The sequence below is a fragment of the Monodelphis domestica genome, chromosome 5 (assembly GCF_027887165.1).
Source record: "Monodelphis domestica isolate mMonDom1 chromosome 5, mMonDom1.pri, whole genome shotgun sequence".
Lineage (NCBI taxonomy): Eukaryota > Metazoa > Chordata > Mammalia > Didelphimorphia > Didelphidae > Monodelphis > Monodelphis domestica.
This window is the reverse complement of record NC_077231.1, coordinates 121,527,955-121,553,045: the sequence shown is the minus strand read 5'-3', so window position 1 is coordinate 121,553,045 and position 25,091 is coordinate 121,527,955. Positions and strand designations below refer to the sequence as shown.

The following is a 25,091-nucleotide window of genomic DNA, read 5'->3' as shown; positions in this document are numbered from 1 at the left end:
GAAAATAACACTGAAGAAGTTCAGAAGTCTGACGAATTTAGAGTCTCAAAAGAGAGATGGTAGACTATAAGGCTACAAAAAGAGAAATACATTTTCAGGCATGGTTAATATGTTGATTTATTCTGATTAACTGTGCTTCTTTGCTCTAAGGGAAGAACTTATGAGGAACAGGAGAATCACTGGGAAATCATTGGGACATGAATGTTAAGAAGACCAAAAAATTTAGAAAAAAAAACCCCAATAACAAAGTTAGGGAAATGAGATAATGAAACACTCCTTCCCTCACTGCAGAGAGATGGGGGACTACTAAGCCAGAGTATTGTATACATACACAAAGCAAAATGTATTAGATGTTTTTGCTTAATTTTCTTTCTTTAACAGGAGGCACTGTTCCATCCAAAGGGGGTGGGATAGGAAATGACTGATGTAAAGACAAAAGGCATCAACAAGGTATTTGTTTTTGTTTTTAAAGAAAAAAAGAATGGGTTGGACTATATGACTTCTAAGGTCCCCGTCACCTCTAGATGTATGAAAAAGAAAGGTCTCGCTGCGTTCTTCCATCTCCTCCATTTCCCTCTTCCCCGTTCCTTCCTTCTCTTGTGGCACTGTAACCCCACCATCACTCCAGCTGCTGGTCCCACGCAGCCTTAAGGGCTTCCCGGAAAGGTTTTCCTAATCAAGTGCATGGACACTCAGACTTGATGGAATGAAGAGGCGTGTGAAATTATCATATAGTGTTTCTAAACAATAAAGTTTTTTTGAAAGACAAGGAGGAAAAAAAAGACAACCAGTAGTCACCTGCCATTCTCCAGACAATGGCCAATCAGAACATGGAAAGGGCCAGAGAGTCCTTTTCGCACCGCCCCCTGGGCGGGCTCCCGAAGCCTATGACGTAGAGGAGCGGAAGTGGGGGGTCTCGAGAGCCGGTCATAGAGTTTTGTGGCCAGAGGGGCCACGGAGGGAGGCTGTGGTAACGGTTTATAGCAGCTGGCGGAGGTGAGGGAGGGGCCATCCCTCTAAGTGCACCGGAAAGGCGAAGCTGACAGGTAGCCGCTGCCCCGCAGAGCCTGCCGTGGGGCCTCTGGGCTTGAGTCCACAGCCCCTGAGTCGGCCCCCTTAAGGGCGGGAGGGGGTGAGGAGGCCGTGGGGGGAGGGGGCGGAGCCCTGCGTGGGCGGGGGTCATGAGGGCTGGGAGGCAAGCAGGGGGCACGTGTCTTGCACGCGCGCCCCTCGCCTCGAAGGTTGGGGGGTGGGCGGAGCGGAAACATTCAATCACTCCCCCTTAACACCACGTTCCAAAGAAAGGAGCTTGGGGGTGGGGCCTGGGTCAGGAGGGTCAAGGGAGTGGGAAAGGAGCTCACTACCCCGGGATGTGGGGTGTCCCTGGCTCCCTGAACACTGTTCTGATGATTTTTTTTCCTAATGAACCTACGTTTGTAAATTCCACAAGGCCCCACTCCCCGATTCTTGGGGAACCTTTTCTTCCCTGCCAGTCCAGGTTCCAATCTGATCTGTGTTGACTGAGCACCCTGGACCATCGACTCCTGTATCTCCTTATCACTGACTCCATGCTTTCCCCTGCAACTGGCACCCCCCCTCCCCAATTTGCTCTTCTTGCCTGCTTTCAATCCCCTTCTTCCTTGCAGCTCTAAGGCTCCTGAGCCCAGTGGCCCCCAGCCCAGTCTAGCCATGAGCTCAGAGGTGAAGGTGACAGGGCAGAACCAGGAGCAATTCCTGCTTCTGGCCAAGTCGGCCAAAGGAGCTGCCCTGGCTACCCTTATCCACCAGGTGTTGGAGGCCCCAGGTGTCTATGTTTTCGGGGAGCTGTTGGATATGCCCAATGTCCGAGAGGTGGGTACCTGGCTTGAGGAGTCCAACAGACCTTCTTATGGAAATTCCATCGGCAATCTTTCCCTCCCTCTTTTAGATTAGAGCAGAGAGCTACAGTCAGTGACTAGTACTGCTCTTCCCAAATACCTGACTAACAAACAAACAGTCTGTAGAAGTTAGGGTTAAGAAGCCTTTCAACAACAAAGGCTTCAGGCCTCCAGGTTTTTGTTGAGGTTACAGATATATAAGAGGGTTACTTCTATTATTAACAAAGGCTTTTAGCTATGCACAAAAGATGAGTAGGGAAAGATGGTTCCTGTGAAAAAGTATGATGTGGCACAGTGGATAGAGTTCTAGAGACATGGAGTCTAAAGTCAGGAAGACTATCTTCTGGAGTTCAAATCTGGTCTCAGACACTTTTTAGCTGTGTGACCCTAGGCAAGTCACTTAACCATTGTTTGGCTCAGTTTTATCTAAAATAAGCTACAGAAGGAAATGGCAAACCACTCCAGTATCTTTGCCAAGAAAACCTTAAATGAGGTCACAAAGTCAGAAATGCTGAACAACCAGCAAACAACCAAAAAAAGGGCATGAGATCTCCCAATTTTTTCTATCCTGTGCCCAGTTCCATCAGTAAAACATTTTTGAGCAAGTACCCCAAAATATGTGTATTTATTTTAAAATTACATGCATTAACTACTGTACTGGCATGTACATTTTGAAACATATACAAAACAGGAATTTGAGAAGGATAAGAAAATTTTATTTATATTCTCAGTGCTGTAAGAGTGTCCTATTTGAATATGCTTCCTTATTTTCAAAAAATTCCCTGTTTATGACCTATCTAAGCCTGCAAACAGTAATTTTGTTAATAATTTGCTCTAGGATCAGTATAGTTAGCCAAATAGGTGAATTTTTTAATACTCATTTCTTTAGAAAAACGTACAGTAGTGAGCATAATAGCTTGTGTAAGTGTTCACCATATACAATGCAAATACAAGCAAAAATGAATTTTTCCTGATTTTAGCCCAGGAGATCATTTTTAATATTAAAACATTCTTTTTTATATGGTTCTGCTTAATAGGTGATATATTAGTTCATGTCTGGATTTTTATGTTTTTGTATGAGTTTGAGGAACAGTAAGAAGGTCAGTTTGGCTGAACTGTGGAGTGCAAGAAGCCATAAAGTATTATATAATAAGGCTGGAGAAGCAAGTTGAAGCTAGATAATGAAGGACTTTAAATGCCAAAGAAAGGAGTTTATATTTGATTATAGAGACAATATCAGATCTGTATTTGGGGAAATCATTGTCAAGTCTGTGGAGAAAAGATTGGAGTAGGAGTGTACTAGTCCAGTTAAGACTGTGGTAAAGAGGGATTCAAATGAAGGGTTTGAATTAGGGTGTTGTGTGAGGGGATAGAAGAAATATGCTAAAACTGTTTTATAGAGATGACAGGATTTGGCAACCAATGGTAATGTGGCTGCAAACCCAGGTTTTTTCTTCACATAAAGAGGGACTTTTGCAAGAGGGATGGGTCTGGACAGAAAGATAATGAGTTCTGTTTTGGACATGTTTGAAAAATCCATTTGGTATTCCATATTTAGTTGATGATGTGTTACTGGAGTTCAGGAGAGAAAATAGGACTGAGTGTTTAGATCTGGGGTCTCCTGCATGGATATGGCAATTGAACACATGACAGTTGATGAGAGATGATCAAAAAAGAATGTAAAGCTAAAAGAGGCCTGGAGCCTTGGGGTACCCCCTCAGTTAATGGCATGACAAGGATGATGAATTGGCGAAAGTGTCATAGAATTATTCAGACTGTTAGGAGAAAAGTAGAGAGAGACCTGTGCCATGAAAATGCTGAGAGGAGACCATGGAGATGGTGCTTAGTAATACCAAAGACTTCAAATAAGGATTGGATTGAGAGGAGAAGGGCCATTAGATTTGGCAATTAAAAATAACTTTGGAGAAGCAGTTTCAATTTTGTGATGAGGTTGGAAGACATTACAGAAGGTTAAAAAAACAAGGGAAAGGAAAGGAAGTTGAGACACTGACTTTTTTTTCTAGTTTAATTAGGAAAAGTAGAAGGGGCATAGGATGATAATAGTGGATAATAGATTCCAGGAAAGGTTTTATAATGCTGGGGGAGATTTGGACATGTTTGGAAGTAGCAAAAAAGAACTAGGAGATAGGAAGAAATGAAAGTTTAGAAAGAGGTGTTGATGGTGGGCTCAGTTTGTTGGAGAAGGCAAGAAGAAAAGAGATTGAAGGTAAAAATAAGAAAGAATTTGGCTTTGGTGAAAAGAGCTACCTCTTTATCACAGTCTGGAGCAAAGGAAAAATGAGAGGGGGAGTAATATTCAAGGGCTGAAAGATAAGAAGGGTTGTTTCATGATAGAAAAGGAAATTTTTGGTAAATAACCATGAGGCAAGGGCCTAAGGCAAGGTGGGGGAAGAAATGCTTTTGTAGACTTGAAGAGAGAATTTGGGAAAGCCATTGTGGAGAGTGGAATAGATCAGTTGAAGAGTAGTAAAAGAATTGTCTTGCTATAGAGAAGGCCACCCCCCTCCCCTAAGAAAAATAAATAAATTTATAATGGATCCAATCAATATGGTTGCACTTGGTTGAAGGAAGTAGAGATGTTTGGAGAAGTGAAGACTTTGGGATTCCCTTTATGAATTCAAAAGAAGACTTTGCCCTTTTCTGCTTGACTTCTGAGGGTGAAGTAGGAGCTGAAGAGAGGCATATTTAGACTGTATGCTAGGGAAATTCTAAACATTAAAACTTTACAAAAAAAGAATTTCAGAGTTTGTGTCTGACCATTTGTCAGTTATATAGAAGAGAGTCCCATTCAGATAGGTGTTTGAATATATAGGCTTCTGAATCCCTTCTTGTTTTGTGATTCTTTGATTGTATCCAACAAGAAAAGTATCACATCATTTAGTTAGTAAGCATTTGTTAAATACTTAGTGCTAGGTGCTGGTGAAAAATGGCAAAAGACAGTCCCTTTTCTCAGGAGCTTACAGTCTAATGTAGGAGGCAACACAAAATCGACTATGTACAAAGAAGATATATGTAGGTTCAATTGGGGATTTTCAGTAAAGACACTTAACATTAAAGGGCATGAGGAAAGGTTTGTTGAAGAAAATTGCGTGTTAGCTAGGACTTCAAAGAATTCTAGGCAGTTAGGAAGTAGAAATATGGAGAGAGACTATATTTCAGGCATGGAGAACAGTCAGTGAAAATTCCCAGAGTTAAAAGATGGAATATCTTGTTCAAGAAACAAGGAAACCAATGTTATTGGATTGAAGAGTTCTTGCTGGGGAGTATAAGACTAGAAAGGTAGGAAGATGCCAGGCTGTGAAGGGCTTTGAATGCCATACAGAGGATTTTATATTTGAACTTTATTGACTTGAGGGAACCATAGAAGACAGTGTCACAGTTTGATATGGTCAGATCTGTATTTTAGGAAGAATACTTCGATAATGGAGTAGATAATGGGGAGAAATATGAGACAGAGAAACCAACTAGCAGACTACTGTAATAGTCTAGGCATGAGGTGATGTACTAGAATGGTGACAGTATCAGAGAGAAGCAGTAGTATAGAGGAGAAGTTATGAAGTTAAAGCTAAGTAGCAAAAGATTGACTATGGGGGTAGGAGGTGTGTGAGAGAGTGAGGAATCAATGATAATGTTTGGAGTTGAGTGATGGTAGTGTCCTCAGAAGTAGGGAATGATTAGAGTAGGGAGGATGAGTTCAGTTTTGTATGTATCAAGTTTATGATGTCTATAGGACATCCAGTTTGAGATATCTAGTAGTTAAAAATTTGAATCTGCAGGTTAGGAGAGAGGTTAGGACTGTACAAGTAGAATTATTAGTCCTCTGCATAGATGTGATCATTGAAATCACTGAACTGATGGGATCACCAAGTGAAAAATACATAATCTTGGTAAGGTTTAAATGGAATTAAGAAAGTTGGTTATTATATAAAACTCCTTTTGGAGTAGGAAGAAACCAATTATGAGGCCATAAAATAGTAGGCCAAATAAGAGGTGGTAAGGTGTCTGAACTAGGATGTTTTGTGAGTAGAGAGAAGGGAAAGAAACTATTCTAGAGATGTACAGATAGAAATGACAGCATTTGGCAACTGTTCAGGTATGTGAGATGAGAGAAAGTGAGGAGTCAAGAATGACAAATTAAAGATACAACATGGTTGTAAACCTGAGTGACTGGAAGGAAGGTGGTGCCCCTCATAGAAATAGGGATTTGAAGAGATCCAGTAATGGTGAATATAGAGGGACAACGGCCAAATGGAAGACCTACTCACATTCTTTGACTCATTAGAATAACAAAATCCCAGAATTAGAAGATAAGAGGTTACCTAGTCCAGTTCTTCTGCCAACCAAGCACTGCTTTGTATTACATACAGTGACTCACTACCTCCATAGGCAGTCCATTCCATTTTTAAACATCTCTAATTAATCCCTTGACCATGGCGATGAGAGAATAAGTAAGATGGGCTTAGCTCTATGAAAATTCTAAATAAACTGTGGAGATTTCTTCCTTAACCAATCTTTGACAGTGTGGTACTTTGTTCTTTCATTTAAAAGGGTCTGTTTAAGGCAAGTTTATGTATGTCTTGACCTATTGACATTGTTATTCTAATTAGAAAATTAACCTTTGACCAGAAAATGAAAAGCTTCACTCATCCAGAATCCCCTGGTTTTCTCTGGAATTCTTCACAGTATTATAACCATCTCAACAGTAACTTTCAGATACCAAAATTTTAATGAATATATTCCACCTTATTCTTCCCCATAGCTATATATAGACCCACTGACCAACTTTTAAAGGAGGATGGGGATATTGATATAGAGAATAAAATTCCTTGGATGGGAAGTATAATTTTTGGTGCTTGGAACCCAGAACCCTCATCACAAATTTTTGCCCTTGTTTTATGTTCCTAGTAGGTACTCCACATGACATATATTTTAGTTTTTACATACACCCTTCCCTCTCAGGTATGTCTAGGTAAGGGCTTTTGCCCTGAGGGTCAAAATGACATGCACATCTCCCCCAAATTCTCATCAGGAAAACTGATAAACTGGTCGCTACAGCTTTGTAAAGGTAAGAGTAAAAGCCTAGAGTGGTTGTCATCTTCAGGGGTTGATTGAACTCAAACTGGCATCACTCTACATGCTGTATACATAGACATAGAACATGAAAAGATTCCAAACTACAGATATTATAGGTTTGTCATTCTGCCTTTTCAGGCCAGTTTTTGGTAGAGAGAATGTTGTTGTTGACCTCTGCCCTTTGTTTTCTGTAGGGTAGAATTACACAGTTTCATTTTACAACAATATTAGTTAGCATTTATTGAGTTGGGCTTGTCCCCAACATAGAATCATAGAATTTCAGGTTTGGGACAGATCTTAGAAATAATCCATTTCACCCTGTGTTGGGTATGAATCCTTACGTGATTGATTATCTAACTTTTGCCAAAAGAACTCTAGTAATGAGAATTCACTAGGCCTTGAGGCTGTCCATTCTATTTTTTTGAGAGTTTTAGATGGTGTTAGACTCTATGACACATATAAGAGAAGTGGAAGACATGATCCCTCCCTCTCAGGAATTTTTAGTCTCCATGAAAGAGAAAAGATAAGCATAAAAAATAATGAGAAAATAGTTATTCTTTCAATCATCATTGACCAAGCACCTACTAAGTTTTTGGCAGTGCCAGCCCACTTGATAAATATGAGATAAAACATTTGTCCTTTGGGAATATATATTTAGAGAAGTGAAAGAACAACAAACAAAAGAAGAAGTTAAGTAATAATAAAAGGTAGTGTGATTTAGTCCTAGAATAAGTGATACAGATAATTAGTAGGAATTCATAGAAAGGAAAATCAGCATAAGTTGCAGGATGGTTCCAAATAGAAGATGGGAATTAAATTTGGCCTTAAAGGATGAGTAGAATATAGATTAAAGGTAGATATTCCAGGTCAGTGGGTGGGGTTGGGGGGAGCAGGGTCACACACAACTTAACAAAAAGAGGTAGGTAGGAATGAGGATAGAGGACTTAAAGGACATTGATGAAACTAGACCCATTATAGTGGAGATTGTTGAATAGTAGTGGGAAACAGGATTAGGTAAATAGGGTGGGGGCAAATATGAGTTCAAAATAATATAAATGTTGGCAATTATTAAATAACTTTTCCTATGATCTTATCTCCTCTAGCTGGCAGAGAGTGACTTTGCTCCTACGTTTCGGCTTCTCACAGTGTTTGCTTATGGAACATATGCAGACTACTTAGGTAAGCAGAGGGTCTGAAATGATAGGATGGAACAAAGGAGGGAGAGGGGAGCAAGGAAGCATAGTCTTTCCTTGGAACATCCTATTGTAAATTCATTCCTAGGATACAGTGTTAAACTCCTAGGGGACATTTATATATTATTTTGTATTTTATTTTTTTGTGTATGTATCACCTTTTACTAAACTTTAAGTTCCTTGTTGGCAGAAATGTTATCTTACCTAAACTAGTACCTAGCACTGTGTTCTACATAAAGTAGGTATTTAATAGATGTTTCCTGAATTCCAGTTGAGTTTGTTGACTTAAGTATATTAGAGGCCAAAACCTAGAATGGCATGAGAAACTCAGGCTTGGGTAGTGAGTAAAGGAGAATTAGGTCCACAGCTCAGCTTTGAGAAGTCAGGTCCCCATTCACAAGACCTGACTTCCAGCTCCAGCACTTCCAGTTGCTAATGTATTTTCCCTAGCTTTGTGACTATAGGCAAGTCAACTTCCTTGATCATCAATTTCTCCTTCTATAAAATGTGGATAGTAATATTTGTACTCCTTACAAGTGGATCAAATGAGAAGCATGTGCTTTGTTGTTTTTTTAATTCAATTTTATTTTATTTTCACTTCTAAATTCTCTCCCCTAATCCATTAAGAAGACCAAAAAAAAAAACCCCCAAACCCAAGACCTATTATATATGTGTAGTCATAAAGAACAAGTTTCTTCACTAGCCATACTCACACCAAAAAAAAAGGCAATAGAAATAAATAGAAAAAATATGATTTGATCTGTATTCTTTTTTTTTTTTTAATTTTTATTTGGTCATTTCCAAACATTATTCATTGGAAACAATGATAATTTTCTTTTCTTCCCCCCCCCCCCTCTTCCCACCACCTCTCCCATAGCCCACGTGCAATTCCACTGGGTATCACATGTGTTCTTGATTCAAACCCATTTCCATGTTGTTGGTATTTGCACCAGAGTGTTCATTTAGAGTCTCTCCTCAGTCATATCCCCTCCACTCCTGTAGTCAAGCAGTTGCTTTTCATCAGTATTTTTACTCCCACAGTTTATCTTCTGCTTGTGGATAGTGCTTTTTAGATCCCTGCAGATTGTTCAGGGACATTGCATTGCCACTAATGGAGAAGTCCATTACCTTCGATTGTACCACAATGTATCAGTCTCTGTGTACAATGTTCTCCTGGTTCTGCTCCTTTCACTGTGCATCACTTCCTGGAGGTCGTTCCAGTCTCCATGGAATTCCTCCACTTTATTATTCCTTTTAGCACAATAGTATTCCATCACCAACATATACCATAATTTCTTCAGCCATTCCCCAATTGAAGGGCATCCCCTCATTTTCCAATTTTTGGCCACCACAAAGAGCGCAGCTATGAATATTCTTGTACAAGTCTTTTTCCTTATTATCTCCTTGGGGTACAAACCCAGCAGTGCTATGGCTGGATCAAAGGGCAGACAGTCTTTTATCGCCCTTTGGGCATAGTTCCAAATTGCCCTCCAGAATGGTTGGATTAATTCACAACTCCACCAGCAATGAATTAATGTCCCTACTTTGCCACATCCCCTCCAGCATTCATTACTTTCCATAGCTGTTATGTTAGTGAGGTGATACCTCAGAATTGTTTTTTTTTAATAGTATTTTATTTGATCATTTCCATGCATTTTTCATTAAAGACAAAGATCATTTTCTTTTCCTCCCTCCCACCCCCCGTGGCCGACGTGTGATTCCACTGGTATCACATGTGTTCTTGACTTGAACCCATTGCCATGTTGTTAGTATTTGCATCAGAGTGTTCGCTCCGAGTCTTTCCTCTGTCATGTCCCCTCAGCCATTGTAGTCAGGCAGTTGCTTTTCCTCGGTGTTTCTATTCCCTCAGTTTGTCCTCTGCTTTTGGATAGTGTTTTTTTCTCCTTGATCCCTGCAGATTGTGCAGGGACATTACACCACCACTAATGGAGAAGTCCATTACGTTCGATGATACCACAGTGTGTTTGTCTCTGTGTACAATGTTCTCCTGGTTCTGCTCCTCTCGCTCTGCATCACTTCCTGGAGGTTGTTCCAGTTCACATGGAAATCCTCCACTTTATTATTCCTTTGAGCACAATAGTATTCCATCACCAACATATACCACAATTTGTTCAGCCATTCCCCGATTGATGGGCATCCCCTCATTTTCCAATTTTTGGCCACCACAAAGAGCGCAGCTATGAATATTTTTGTACAAGTCTTTTTGTCCATTATCTCTTTGGGGTACAGACCCAGCAGTGCTATGGCTGGATCAAAGGGTAGACATTCTTTTATCGCCCTTTGTGCATAGTTCCAAATTGCCCTCCAGAATGGCTGGATCAGTTCACAACTCCACCAGCAATGAATTAATGTCCCTACTTTGCCACATCCCCTCCAGCATTCATTACTTTCCATAACTGTCATGTTAGCCAATCTGCTAGGTGTGAGGTGATACCTCAGAGTTGTTTTGATTTGCATCTCTCTGATTATAAGAGATGTAGAACACTTTTTCATGTGCTTATTAATAGTTTTGATTTCTTTGGCTGAGAACTGCCTGTTCATGTCCCTTGCCCATTTTTCAATTGGAGAATGGCTTGATTTTTTGTACAATTAATTTAGCTCTCTGTAAATTTGAGTAATTAAACCTTTGTCAGAGGTTTTTATGAAGATTGTTTCCCAATTTGTTGCTACCCTTCTGATTTTAGTTACATTGGTTTTGTTTGTACAAAAACTTTTTAATTTGATGTAGTCAAAATTATTTATTTTACATTTTGTGACTCTTTCTATGTCTTGCTTGGTTTTAAAATCTTTCCCTTCCCAAAGGTCTAACAGGTATACTATTCTATGTTCACCTAATTTACTTATAGTTTCCTTCTTTATGTTCAAGTCATTCACCCATTCTGAATTTATCTTGGTGTAGGGTGTGAGGTGTTGATCCAAACCTAATCTCTCCCACACTGTCTTCCAATTTTCCCAGCAGTTTTTATCAAATAATGGATTTTTGTCCCAAAAGCTGTGGTCTTTGGATTTGTCATAAACTGTCTTGCTGAGATCATTTACGCCAAGTCTAGTCCACTGATCCTCCTTTCTGTCTCTTAGCCAGTACCAAATTGTTTTGATAACCACTACTTTATAGTATAGTTTGAGATCTGGGACTGCAAGTCCTCCTTCCTTTGCATTTTTTTTCATGATTTCCCTGGATATCCTTGATCTTTTGTTCTTCCAAATGAACTTAGTTATGGTTTTTTCTAATTCAGAAAAGAAGTTTTTTGGTAGTTCAATGGGTATGGCACTAAATAAGTAAATTAATTTGGGTAGGATTGTCATTTTTATTATGTTAGCTCGTCCCACCCATGAGCAATCAATGTTTTTCCAATTGTTTAGATCTAGTTTTAGCTGTGTGGAAAGTGTTTTGTAGTTGTGTTCATATAGTTCCTGTGTTTGTCTCGGCAGATAGATTCCTAAGTATTTTATATTGTCTAGGGTGATTTTGAATGGTATTTCGCTTTCTAATTCTCGCTGCTGAAATGGGTTAGAGATATATAGAAATGCTGATGACTTATGCGGGTTTATTTTGTATCCTGCAACTTTGCTAAAGTTGTTGATTATTTCGAGTAACTTTTTGGTTGATTCTCTAGGATTCCTTAAGTAAACCATCATATAATCTGCAAAGAGTGATAGCTTGGTCTCCTCATTGCCAATTTTAATACCTTCAATTTCTTTTTCTTCTCTAATTGCTACTGCTACTGTTTCTAGTACAATGTTAAATAATAGAGGTGATAATGGGCATCCTTATTTTACTCCTGATCTTATTGGAAAGGCTTCTAGTTTATCCCCATTGCAGATGATGTTTGCTGATGGTTTTAGATAAATACTGTTTATTATTTTTAGGAAAGGCCCTTCTATTCCTATACTTTCTAGTGTTGTCAATAGGAATGGGTGTTGTATTTTATCAAAGACTTTTTCTGCATCTATTGAGATAATCACGTAATTTTTGTCAGTTTGCTTGTTAATATGGTCAATTATGTGGATGGTTTTCCTAATATTGAACCATCCTTGCATTCCTGGTATGAATCCTGCCTGGTCATAGTGGATGATCCTTGTGATGACTTGCTGGAGTCTTTTTGCTAATATCCTATTTAGGATTTTTGCATCTATATTCATTAGGGAGATTGGTCTATAGTTTTCTTTCTCTGTTTTTGACCTGCCTGGCTTTGGGATCAGTACCATGTTTGTGTCGTAGAATGAATTTGGTAGAACTCCTTCTTGGCCTATTGATCTGTACTCTTGAATCCATTGGTTCTCTATTTGGAGGTAGATAGCATTTTTCATTATGCTTTTGGAATTATAGTTGTTCCTATTACTGTGTTGATCAGTAATTAAATCTTTCAAATTGATTATCTTCACATATTGTTGTTATTGTATATTCTCTTGGTTCTGTTCACTTTACTTTTCATCAGTTCATACTAGTCTTCTCATGTTTTGTTTTGTTTTTAAACCATCCCTTTCATCATCTCTGACAGGTAATTTCTTCCATGCTCCATCAATTTGCTTATGACATTACTCTTTATGTCTAAATCATGTACCCATTTTGAGTTTATCTTGGCATATGTCAATGTTGATATCTACCTACTTTCTGCCAGACTACTTTCCATTTTTCCCCCAAAATTTTGTCAAATAGGGAATTATTGCCCCCGGTAGCTGGGATCTTTTGATTTATGAAATAGAAGATTAATGTGTTCATTTATTTTTGTGTATTGTATACTGAATCCATCCCCCTGATCTCTATTTGTAATCCAGTACTAAATTGTTTTTTAATGATTTTAGTTTCATAATATAATTTGAGATCTGGCACTGCTAGTCCCCCTTATTTCTATTTTTTTCTCATTAATTCTCTTGATATTCTTGACCTTATATACTTCCAGATGAATTTTTTTGTTATTTTTTCTAGCCCTATGAAATAATTTTTGGTAATTTGATTGGCATGGCACTGAATAAGTACATTATGTAGCATTACCATTTTTATTACATTGGCTTAACCTACCTGCTATCAGTTCATATTTCTCAGATAATTTAGATGTTACTTGAATGAATTGTTTTATAAATTAATCATAAATTCCTATGTGTCTTTATGGGTAGATTCCCAAGTATTTTGTCTGTAATTATTTTAAGTGAATCTTCTCTTTCTGTCTCTTCCTTCTGGGTTGTATTAGTAACATATAGAAATGCAGATGATTTATGTGGGTTTATTTTATATCCTGCAACTGCTGAAGTTGTTTTGATTAATTTTTTAGTTGAATCTCTAGGGTTTTCTAAGTAAACCATCTCATTTACAAAAAAGTGATAGTTTTGTTTCCTCATTGCCTGTGCTTATTCCTTAATTTTTTTCTTTTTTTCTTGTCATAGCTAGCATTTTCACTACAATACTGAATAATAATGGTGATAATAGATGTTCTTGCTTCACCCCAAATTGATTTGAAAGACCCCTTTATCCTTATTACAGATAATTCTTCATCTTGGTCTTTGATGGATACTACTTAACATTGTAGGGAACTTCTGTTCCATTTATTCCTTTACTTTCTACTTTAAAAAAAAATAAGAATAGGTAGTGTATTTTATTAAGGACTTATCCTGAATCTTTTGAAATAATCATGATTTTGTTGTTTTGTTATTAATATGATCAATATGCTTATAATTTTCCTAATGTTGAACCAGCCTTTCATTCCTGGTATAAGTCCAGCTTCATGATAGTGTATGAGCTTAGTGCCATATTGCTATAATCTCCTAGCTAGTATTTTATTTAAAATTTTGCATCATTATTTATTAGGGAAATTATTCTCTAGTTTTCCTTCTCTGTTTTAACTTCCTGTTTTGGTTTAGATCATATTTGTATCATGGAAGAATTTGGTAGGACCCTTTCTTTACATGTTTTTCCAGTTTTTTTTTTAGTTTTAGAATTAGTTGTTCTCTAAATGTTTGGCACAATTCACTCATAAATACATCTGGGTTTTTTTCCCCTTAAGGTGCTAATTTATGACTTGTTTAATTTCTTTTCCTGAGGTAAGGTTATTTGAGAATTCTATTTCCTATTCTCTTAATCTGGACAATTTATATTTTTATAAATGTTCATCCATTTCATTTAGATTGTTAATTTTATTGGCATAAGATTGCTTTTATTTCATTCTTTTTGGTTGTGAATTCACCTTTTTCATTTTTGAAACTGATAATTTGGTTTTCTTATTTAAAAAATCAAATTAGTCAATGGTTTATTTTATTTTTAAAAGAAAGCTTCTAGTTTTGCTTATTAATTCAGTGATTTTTTTTAAACTTTCAATTTTGTTAAGTTCCCCTTAGATTTTCAGAATAACTATTTTGGTGTTTAATTGAGTATTAAAAAAAATTTAATCCTTAACCCCTATTACTGTCTATTACTTTTATTGTCAATTACTAAGTATCAGTTCCAAGGCAAAATTGTGGTAAGGGCTGGGCAATTGGGATTAAGTGACTTGCCCAGAGTTACCTAGCTAGGAAGAATCTGAGGCTAGATTTAACGCTGGACCTTCTATCTATGGGCCTAGCTCTCAATCTCAATCATACAGCTGACCATAACTGAGCATTTAAAATTTGTTGGGTTTTGATTTTTTTTTTAGTTGCATACTCAAAATGTTGATCTATGAACCCTTTCTCTCTTTTTTTGATATAAATGTTTAGAGACATGAAATTTCTCCTAAATAGTGCTTTGGTTGCATATAAATTTTGCTATGCTGTTGTCATTATCTTTAGTGAAGTTGTTTCTATGATTTGTTCTTTAGCCCATCCATTCTTTAGGATTAAATTATGGAGTTTCCAATTAAATCTATACTTCAAAGGTCCTTTGTTGAATATATTTTTTATTGAATTATAGGGAGGAAAACATGCATTTCCAATTTCTGCATTTGTTTGTGAGGTTCTTGTGCACTAATACTTAGTCAAGTTTTGTGAAGGTGCTGTGCACAGTTAAAATAGGCGGAGTCCTTACCCATTCAGTATTTTCCAGAGAATCATATCTAACTTCTACAAAATTGTATTCATCCCCTTAATTTCTTTCTTGCTTATTTTATGGTTAGATTTATCTAGGTCTAAGAGGCGCAAATTGAAATTCCCAACTATTATAGTTGTACTGCCTATGGCCTCTTATAACTTATTTAATTTTTCCTTTAAGAATTTAGATGCTATATCATTTGGTGCATATATGTGGAATATTGCTATTAATTGATTATTTATGATACCTTTAAGCAAAATGTAGTTTCATTATTTTAATTAGATCTATATTTGCTTTTCCTTCATATAAGATAATGATTGCCACTGCTGCCTTTTTTACTTTAATTGAAGTATAACAGATTCTGTTCCAGGACCTTATTTTAACATTATAGGTATTTTTATGTTAAAGTGTTTTTCTTATAGATCACATATTGTTGCATTCTTGTTTCTAATCTATTCTGTTATCTTCTGTTTTATGGGTGAGTTCATCCCATTCATATTCACAGTTATGATGGTTAATTATATTTCCCTCCATTTCTTTATCCTATCCTAAGGGGTTTTTCTTCTTCTTTTGACCACTACCTCTTTTAATCTACACTCCCTGTCATTCCCCATCCATTCTCTTAACCCTTTTCCCTTCTATTTTCCTATTGAGCAAGGTGAATTTCTGTACCCTGCTATATGTGTATGTATATTCTTTCCTCCTGCTAAGATTAGCTCCTGTCACTATATAAATTCTTCATTGTGAACCATATTTATTGAGGTTATTTTCCCCATTCTTTTCCATTTCATCTTCTTCAAGTATTATTCCTTTTCCTCACCCTTCCATTCTTCTGAGATTAATAAAATATAATAGAATCATACCCTCTGTCTAATTAGACTTTCTCTCTGACCCCTGCTAATGGTAAAGTTCTGAGGGGGTTACTTATATCTTCTTTCCATATAAAAATGTAAACAGTTTAACCTTGTTTAATTCCTTATGATTTCTCACTCATTTATTTTAGATTTCCCTTAAAAGTCATGTGTTTAAATGTCAGATTTTCTATTTAACTCTGGTCTTTTTTACCAAGAATTTTTGAAAGTCCTTTATTTCATTAAATATCAATTGTCCCTCTTTAGAATTACACTCAGTTTTTCTGGGAAAGTTGTTCTTGGTTGTAATCCTAGATCCTTTACTTTCTAGAATATCATATTCCATACCCTTCTTTTATTTATAGGCATGGCTATTAAATCTTGTATGGTCCTGAGTATGACTCTACAGTACTTAAATTCTTTCTTTATAGCTGTTTGCAGTATTTTCTCCTTGACCTGAGACATCCGGATTTTGATTATAATAGTTATCACTGGGACTTCATTTATTTATTTATTTATTTTTACAGGGGTGATTGGTAGAGTCTTCACATTTCTACTTTGCCTTCTGATTCTAAGATATGTGGGCAGTTTTCCTTCATAATGTCTTAAAATTATAGGCTTTTTTTTGTTCATATAATTCCGATAGTGCAATAATTATTTTTTTCTTTTAAACTCTTACCGCTTGTCTTAGAATTGATACAAGTATTGGTTCCAAGGCAGAAGACTGATAAAGGATACAATTGTATTTAAGTGACTTGCCCAGGGTCATATAGCTAGGCACCATCTAAGGCCAGATTTGAACCCATATTCTCCCAATTCCAGGCCTGACACTCTATCCACTGGTAAATTTACCTGTTACTAGTTCAACAATTCTTTTTTCCCCCTAGTCCAATAATTCTTTTTTTTTTTTTTAAACCCTTACCTTCCATCTTGGAGTCAATACTGTGTATTGGCTCCAAGGCAGAAGAGTGGTAAGGGCTAGGCAATGGGGGTCAAGTGACTTGCCCAGGGTCACACAGCTAGGAAGTGGCTGAGGTCGGATTTGAACCTAGGACCTCCCGTCTCTAGGCCTGGCTCTCAATCCACTGAGCTACCCAGCTGCCCCCTAGTCCAATAATTCTTAAAATATCTCCCCTGGTCAGTTTTCTAGGTCATTTTTTTGGTATGAGATATTTTACATTTTCTTCTCTACTTTTTCAGTCTTTTGACTTCATTTTATTAGTTTTTTATGTCTCATACAGTTATTAACTTCAGTTTGGTCATTTCTAATTTTCAAAGGGTTATTTTCATCAGTGAGGTTTTTGTACCTCTTTTTACCAAGTTATTAAATTCCCTTTTCATGTTTCTTCTGTAGCATTCACTTGATTTTTAAAAATCATTTTTTAGTGCCTTCAGTAACTGTTCAAGAATTCTTGTTGGGCATGTGTCCAGTCTGCATTTTTCTTTTAACCTTTTCTTATAGATGTTTTTAAGTAAATTGTCTTCTTTGAGTCTTGAGCTTCTCTGTCGCCATAATAGCTACTTATAGATTGTGCTTTAAAACCATTTATTCTTTTGTTCTTCTAGCTGAAGCCCGGAACTTGCCCCCCCTCACAGAGGCTCAAAAGAACAAGCTGCGGCATCTATCAGTTGTCACGCTGGCTGCCAAGGTCAAGGTAGGCTGTTGGTGCAACCTCACTACTCTTTATCCCTTCATCCATGTTTCCTGTATGATGTTATCTGTGTTCTCTTTAGAGAGAGCATATTGTGGGAAGGGAATCTCTGATTCAATTGCCAGTCTCATTCTCCCCATGACATTTCTCATTATACACATCCATATAGGGGGTAGACTGAGGACCCCTCAATATCCCATGAGGGCTTAGCCTTTGTTGGATTGATACCCTGGGAAAATAGGCAAGTATGGTGTGGGGGTAGGGGGAGAGACAAAAGGAAGATTTAAAAACTCCAACTTCATATGTCAATGAGGAAAGAAAAGGCCTTTTTTTTTTTGTTCCTTTCAGCTTCTGAAATGGGGATGACATATAGGCTAGATGGGGAATAGGTTCCTTTAGGACATTTACATCACCCCCTTTTCTTTTTTTTATTATTTCTTCCCATTCTTATGATTTCAGTGTATCCCATATGCAGTGCTTCTAGAAGCACTAGCTCTACGAAATGTGCGGCAACTAGAGGACCTGGTGATTGAGGCTGTGTATGCAGATGTACTTCGAGGTTCCCTGGACCAGAGGAACCAGCGGCTTGAAGTGGATTATAGTATTGGGCGTGATATACAGCGCCAGGACCTCAGTTCCATTGCTCAGACCCTTCAGGAATGGTGAGACTTTATCCAGGAACAGTAAGGGCCACCTCCGTGATGAAATTTATAAAAGGGGCTTGCTTGGTCCTCTAAGATAGAACAGAAAGGAGGGACTTCAGAAATGGCTGACCTACAGGCAAAAGAACAATTTGCACCAGTGGAGCAAAAGAGTCTGGCAAAAGTTTGCCATTATCAATCTTCCTGGCAGTTATGAATGGAGTAGTATCAGGAGAGAAATAAAAATGATATGGAATTGTGGGTTAGATCCAGAGTCCCTGAGATGATGGTTGGCATAGAGGCACAGAAATGGTGCTACCTTAAGAATGGCTTGTCATGGAATGTCAGTCATCTAACTTAGCCCTGACATCTCAGTTATTGACTCCTTGACATCTTTCTATTGTAGTCCTCCTGAACCTCGTGGATTTCTCTACATATACTTCTAATCCATGTTTCCTGTTTTGTATCCCCTTTGATTCCATCCCATCTCAGGTCCCCATGTTTATGTTGTTCTGTTTTCCCCTCAGTAATCCTTGCCACATTTTCCCTTCAGTGTCTGACCCTTACTGTACTTTATCTTCTCTCATTCCATGTATTTTCATCCCTATCTCCCTTCAGGGATTTCATTGCTTTCAGGTTGATACTTCTAAGATTAAAATTATGGAACCTTGCACCCTAGCAAAGTTTGGATCCCAGAACCCAGGGTTCCCTTCAGACCAAGGAATTCACCTGTCCCAACAACACTCCTGGAACACATTTTTTCCTTCTTTTCATGCAGGTGTATGGGCTGTGAAGTAGTGTTGTCAGGCATTGAGGAGCAGGTGAGCCGTGCCAATCAACATAAAGAACAACAGCTGGGCCTAAAGCAGCAGATTGAGAGTGAGGTGAGCAGTACATGGAGCAGGGTACAGGTTCTAGGGAGGGGGCCAGTTATAACTTGTGTGCTCCATATCCTGAAGGGTGAAGTTAGGTTTGTGTAAGAGTAGTGGAGTAGTGAATTTAGCGGCTGAAAATGGTGAGCAAAGAGCAAAGGGCACAGTGGGATTCAGAGGGCTATGACACCATTGTTCCTAACTTGGCAGGTGGCCAACCTAAAGAAAACCATCAAGGTAACGACAGCAGCTGCTGCTGCAGCCACATCCCAGGATCCAGAGCAACACCTGACGGAGCTGAGAGAACCTGCTCCAGGCACCAACCAGCGCCAGCCCAGCAAGAAGGCTTCTAAGGGGAAAGGGTGAGCCTACCCAGTAGAAATTCCATATTGCCTGGGATTTTAGGAATCTGGCTCCTCCAATCAGTCATTTGGGGGAGGTACAGAAAGCCTTAGGATTAGAGGTTTCTAAACCTTCATGCTCAATCTCTCTTTTCTCCTTCTTGAACTAGGCTACGCAGCAGCGCCAAGATCTGGTCCAAATCAAACTGAAAGGACTGTCATTTCACCTTGGGGGATCTGGGGACTGACTGCCAGCCCCTTTTGAATCATGCCCCACTTACCATTTCCCTAGGTCTGAGCCCCAACCTTTCCCTGCCCCAATCCCCTTGGCTAATTTATACCTCCTTGGGAGGAGGCAAGTACAGGCCATGTTTCTCCCTCATCCTTATGTTGTGTATAATCGTATTTTGTGTGCATATTCTTTCCCTTCCTCCTCAAAGACCTTTATGAGTGTGTCCTTGTTTGTAACTGGTTGAATGTCTGGGGTTGTGCATGTCATTTGTGTATCCCTCTTCCAATACCTCTATCCCTTGCATGAATGTTTCCCTCTTGCCCCTTGACTCTTGGGGGGTATCCAAAGAGCCTTAGATTCGCCTACTCTTTTCCCTTCTCCTGGGAATTCTGGGAGTCAATCCTTTATCCAAGGGTTCTCCTGGGAACCCCACCCCCTATAATCCTAGACATGCTGGGATTGTTTCCTCCTGTCCCTACTTCCCCCTCAGGAGCACTGCTGCCTGGCTCAACCCCAGAACCCATAGAGACTGCTGCTGCTCGAGGGAATGTTGGAAGAAGTTTCCTGCCTACTATTGGGCATCCTGGGAAAGCCCAACAGAGCCCCTCAAGGATTATTTGTTTTTCTTTGGCAGGGTGGGATATGAATTGTATTTAAAAAAAAAAGTCTGCGTGTGCGTGTATACACAGACACAAATGACTCAAATAAATCAAAGAAGATCTATATGAATCTCTCCAGAGTTGAGTCTCCTCTGTTTATGGAATGTTTGCAAGAGGAGAATCATTAACTCTCAGCATTAACTCTCTCTAAGCCTAGTGCCGGAAAGAATAGAGAGCCGTGTGGAGAGCCTCCAGCCTGGCCACAGAGGGATGGAGGGATAGGAGTTGGAGTCTAGCACAGTATCATGGGAATGACAAATGGCCCAGGATCTCTAGGGGAATCTAAGAGAAAAGAAATTTTGATGTACCTGGTAACAGAAATGGATGGAAAAAGGGGTTCCCACATCTGCACATCCACTCACTCCAACCCTGGCTTGTATTAAAAACTGGACTAAAGGAAACTTCCTTTACTACAGGGGAGAAGAATGAGAACATTAAGTTGACAGAGAAGGCTCTGAGCTTCTTATTCTAGCTTTGCCTGTAGCTCTAATGCCCTTTCTTTCCTTTTGTAGCTTCATTTTTCCCACTGAAAAGAAAGAATTCTTCAGGAGCAGGTTTGAACTATATATCTCACTCCACTTGTTCCCCAGTTTTTTCCTTGATCTCTATGGTTTTCACCTCATCTCCCTTTCATACTCTACCTAGAGCAAATGAGCACTACAAACTAATGATTTATTTTTTCTTATTTCTTAAAAAGATTGACATCTTTTGTCTTTATCTCTATTTCTGGATATATTTCTATTCCCTTCTCTATCTAGCGAGTCATCCCTGGTAACAAAGAATAAAAAAAGAAAGATGAAAAAGGAAGTTCAGCAGAACTAGCCAGTACATTATATATGCAACATTCCACACCCATAGTGCTCCACTTCTGCAGAGAAGAGAGGGAGATGCATTTTCTCTTCCCCCAGGCCAAGTTTGTTCTACATTAGCTAATAACTTCTAATGGTCCTCTAATTTCCTAATGTCAGATGTTTATAGCATATGACCTTTTCGGAGGTGACACTTTGGGGGACCAGATTTAGGTACTGTCCTTTCTCTTGTTATGGGTAATCTTTACATTCTAGAGATTTACCTTTGAGGAGTTTAAGATAGCCTTGGTTTGCAAAGCATTTGGAAGCTATGAGGAAAAGAACAAGACTAATCTGGAAAGTGACTGGGTCATGGTATTTTTAAGGATTATGAGCCCCAAAGAATAGCCAAAGAGACTCAGTTATGTCTGAGTACTTCCAGATTCTCTGTGTTTAAGCCCCATACCTTAAAGCGTTTTATCTTCACCTCATAAATAGTTGGTGGAAGATACAGAGAAAGGAAGAAAAATGGTCATGAAAGCCTTGGTCATTCATCCATAAAACAAAGGAAAATTAAGAATGGCTCTCAGGCTTATTCAACCCCTTTCTGCTACTGAAATGATGGGAAAAGGGGCAAAGGGTACTAAGAATGACAGTTTGCAGATTATAAACATTATCAACAAATCATTATGCTATTGGAAGATTGATTAATATTCACGTCTTAATAAAGAAATACAATTAAACCAGAACACAAAAGGAAGTTGCAGGTAAATGGAAGGATGGCTCACAAGTTTTTCATGGAGATACAAAGGAATTGGCAGAATCAGTTTCAAACCTAGCCCTCTCCTTTCGACTCCTCTCTTTTTCACCCCCATATCAATCAACAAATACCATGTTATCTATTGTACTAGGTACTGGGGGATGTGAAGACATAAATGAGACAGTTTGTGCCTCCAAGAAGCTTAAATTCCATTGGGGTAAGATAAAATGTATCTGAGTACACACAAAAATGCAACAAGTATATACAAAGCCAACACAAAATAATTTTTTGTGGTCTTAGGGGAGGCCCTAGCAAAGCTGAGATTTCACATAGAGGGTGGCACTTGGATTGAACCTTCAGGGGATTCTAGGGTGAGGAGGCCTGTCAGAGGCTCAGAGATCAGACAACATCATGGCGCCATATTAGCGGGCCTGCACAGTTCAGAGATGGGGTAATGCAGGCCACAGGGAGGTAGTGCTTGGTTGTGAAGTTTTTAAATGCCAAACAATATCCAGTCAGTTGTGAGTCTTGTCTGTTCTTTCTTACTCTTCACCTGCCATATTCGTTTCATTGTTTAGTCTTGTCAGTTCTACCTCCACATCTTTCATATCCTTTTTCCCATCCAGCCACCCACGAGGTCAATCTCTTATCGCCTCTGCTAGACTATTACAACAGCCTCTTAACTGGACTTCTGGCTTCTGGTCTCTCCTCCCCAATCAATTCTCTCCTCTTCAGAGCTATAAAAACAATCTTCCTAAAGCCCACTTAAGAGCTTCACTCCTTTGCTCAAGAAACTTCAGTGCTTCCCTGGTTCCTCTAAGATTAAACAGACACCTCATCTTGATCATAATCTAACACCAGCTTCGTTTTCCAGGTTCATTGCACATTACTCTCTTTTATGCATATTATGTTCTCACCAAATGCCCCACTTGCTATTCTTTGAGCTCAATATTGTATACTGATTCCATGCCTTTGCAGAGGTTGTTCCCCTTCCCCCACCTAGAATACATTCTGGCCTGGCTCTACCTTTTAAGAATCCCTAGTTTCCTTCAAAGCTCAACTCATTTACCATCTGTTAGGGAAACCTTTCCTGATCCGTGCTCACTCCTTCATCCTCCAATTATGAATCACTTCATTTCATTGGCACATAGTAGGTTCTCAGTGAATGCTTTTGGATAGCATTGGATTGGATTGTCCAGAGATAAAAAGAAACATTTCATAGGACACTTGGTAACTAATGCAGTATTCAATGATATAATCAAAACCACCCTGAAAATAACTAGCTTATGCACTCACATCTGTTGTAGATGGTGAAGAAGCAGAGAAATGATGTGAGCTTTAAAAGGTCCCCCAAAGCAAGTATGTTGGAAAATATGGCTCAGGTATGAGAAAAGAGAGGCCAAGGTTATTTAGATTACTTAGAAGCTAATGTCTCTATAAACATTTTCTTATCAAAAAAGAGCAGTCAGATGTTGAACGTAGCAAACACAGAAAAATATTGCAGAAAATTATGTTCTGACAAGAACTACCTGGCTATTTATGTGGGCATTGTGTCAGAATTAGCTTATGCAATCACATCAGCTAGAGAAAAGGTAAAAATTAATATCACAAAAAGATAGAGACACTATAATGATAACAACTTAAGCCTGACCTTTTCAAATAAGTGGCACATGCCAAAAAAAAAATGGAATGTAAAAAAGCAAATGACCTTGATTTCCTGTAGAAGTGTAGCCAACAGTAAGTAATTGCCACACTGAGGAGGGCAAGGAATCTATTAACTGCCTCAATTGTAAATAATTTCTTTGCCAAGGAGGGAGAGATGTGGCAGCCAAAAAGGAAAACCAGTTTATTTTTTTATTTAAATTTTTTATTTTTTCAATGATCAGGCATTCATTTTTCCCTCCACCTCTATCAAATAAGCACAATCAGGCACAGCATATTCCAACAATGATCAAGTTTAAAGATACATTTCTTTTCTGCATATTAGGCTGTCCTAGGGTAAGTAAGCAGTGATCGTTTATTTGATCAGAATTCTTAAGTCATTCAGTTGTTCATTTTTTGTAATATTGATATTGTAAATTGTTTTGATACAGATACAGGCTGCATTAGTTCTTACAAGTCTTCAGATGTCTTTTGAAATTATCTATTGTATTCCATTCCATTTATAAACTACAGTTTGTCCCCCAGTTCCCTGATAGGCATCTTCTTGGTTTCCACTTTTTTTTTTGTCACCACAAAAAAGTGCTATGTTTTTGCACAAACTTGTTTTTTATTACCTTTTAAAAAACTTTTTTTGGTACCTCACAAGTAGTAGTATATAGCAGGGTCAAAAGATTGCACTATTTAGTTACTTTTTGTACATAATTTCAAATGACTTTCCAGAATGGTTGGCCCTATCTACAGTTTCACCAAGAGTGCATCAATGTACCTGTTTTCCTGCTGCCCCTCCAACAATTTGTAATGTCAACTTTGCCAGTCTGATGGGTCAGAAATGGGACCTCAGAATTACTTTGTCTTTTTCTAATTATTAGTGATTTGGAGCACATTTTTTAAGTCCCTTACTTTCCATCTTAGAATCAATATCATGTATTGGTTCCAAGGCAGAAGGGCTAGGCAATGGGGGTAGGGATTAGTGATTTACCCAGAGTAACACAACTAGGAAGTATCTTAAGACCAGAAGGAGCATATTTTCATCCATCTGTAGATGGACTGACTTTCTTCTTCTGCCTGTGCATATCCTTAGCTTATTTATCAATTGGAGAATGGTTCTTATTCATATATATTTAAATCATTCCTTATATATCTGGGAAATGAGACCTATATCAGATAAATTTTCTATAAAGATTTTTTTCCCAGTAAATTATTTCTTAGTTGTATTATATTTGTTTGGACAAAAACTTTAATTTTATGTAATCAAAATCATCCATTTTATTCCCGTTCTTTTGTTTGGTCATGAACTCTTCCCCCAGCTGTTGATCAGATAAGTTGTTATTTGTGTTGTGACCTTCTATCTATGGCATGTGTTTATTCAGAGGTTATTTTGATATAAGGTGAGGTTGTTGCTCTAAACTTAATTTCTTCCATACTGCTTTACAACTTTCCTAGAATAT

At 38.2% G+C, this 25,091-nt stretch overlaps 1 protein-coding gene across 1 annotated transcript; it reads left to right on the top strand.

The window, feature by feature from the left end:
- The first annotated feature begins 872 nt into the window (after nucleotides 1-872).
- Nucleotides 873-20,503, top strand: COPS7A (COP9 signalosome subunit 7A). The gene is made up of 8 exons (XM_001365126.5): nucleotides 873-1,046; nucleotides 1,647-1,851; nucleotides 8,075-8,150; nucleotides 17,603-17,691; nucleotides 18,148-18,350; nucleotides 19,108-19,213; nucleotides 19,412-19,563; nucleotides 19,713-20,503. Exons 2-8 carry the CDS (start codon nucleotides 1,690-1,692, stop codon nucleotides 19,750-19,752), a joined length of 828 nt encoding a protein of 275 aa, XP_001365163.1. The 5' UTR covers nucleotides 873-1,046; nucleotides 1,647-1,689; the 3' UTR covers nucleotides 19,753-20,503.
- Nucleotides 20,504-25,091: the final 4,588 nt, after the last annotated feature.

Coding starts and splice junctions, on each gene's coding strand:
- COPS7A (XM_001365126.5), top strand. CDS start 1,690: ATGAGCTCAGAGGTGAAGGTGACAGGGCAGAACCAGGAGCAATTCCTG. Junction 8,151..17,602: donor AACATATGCAGACTACTTAG/GTAAGCAGAGGG, acceptor TTGTTCTTCTAG/CTGAAGCCCGGAACTTGCCC. Junction 19,564..19,712: donor AAGGCTTCTAAGGGGAAAGG/GTGAGCCTACCC, acceptor TTCTTGAACTAG/GCTACGCAGCAGCGCCAAGA.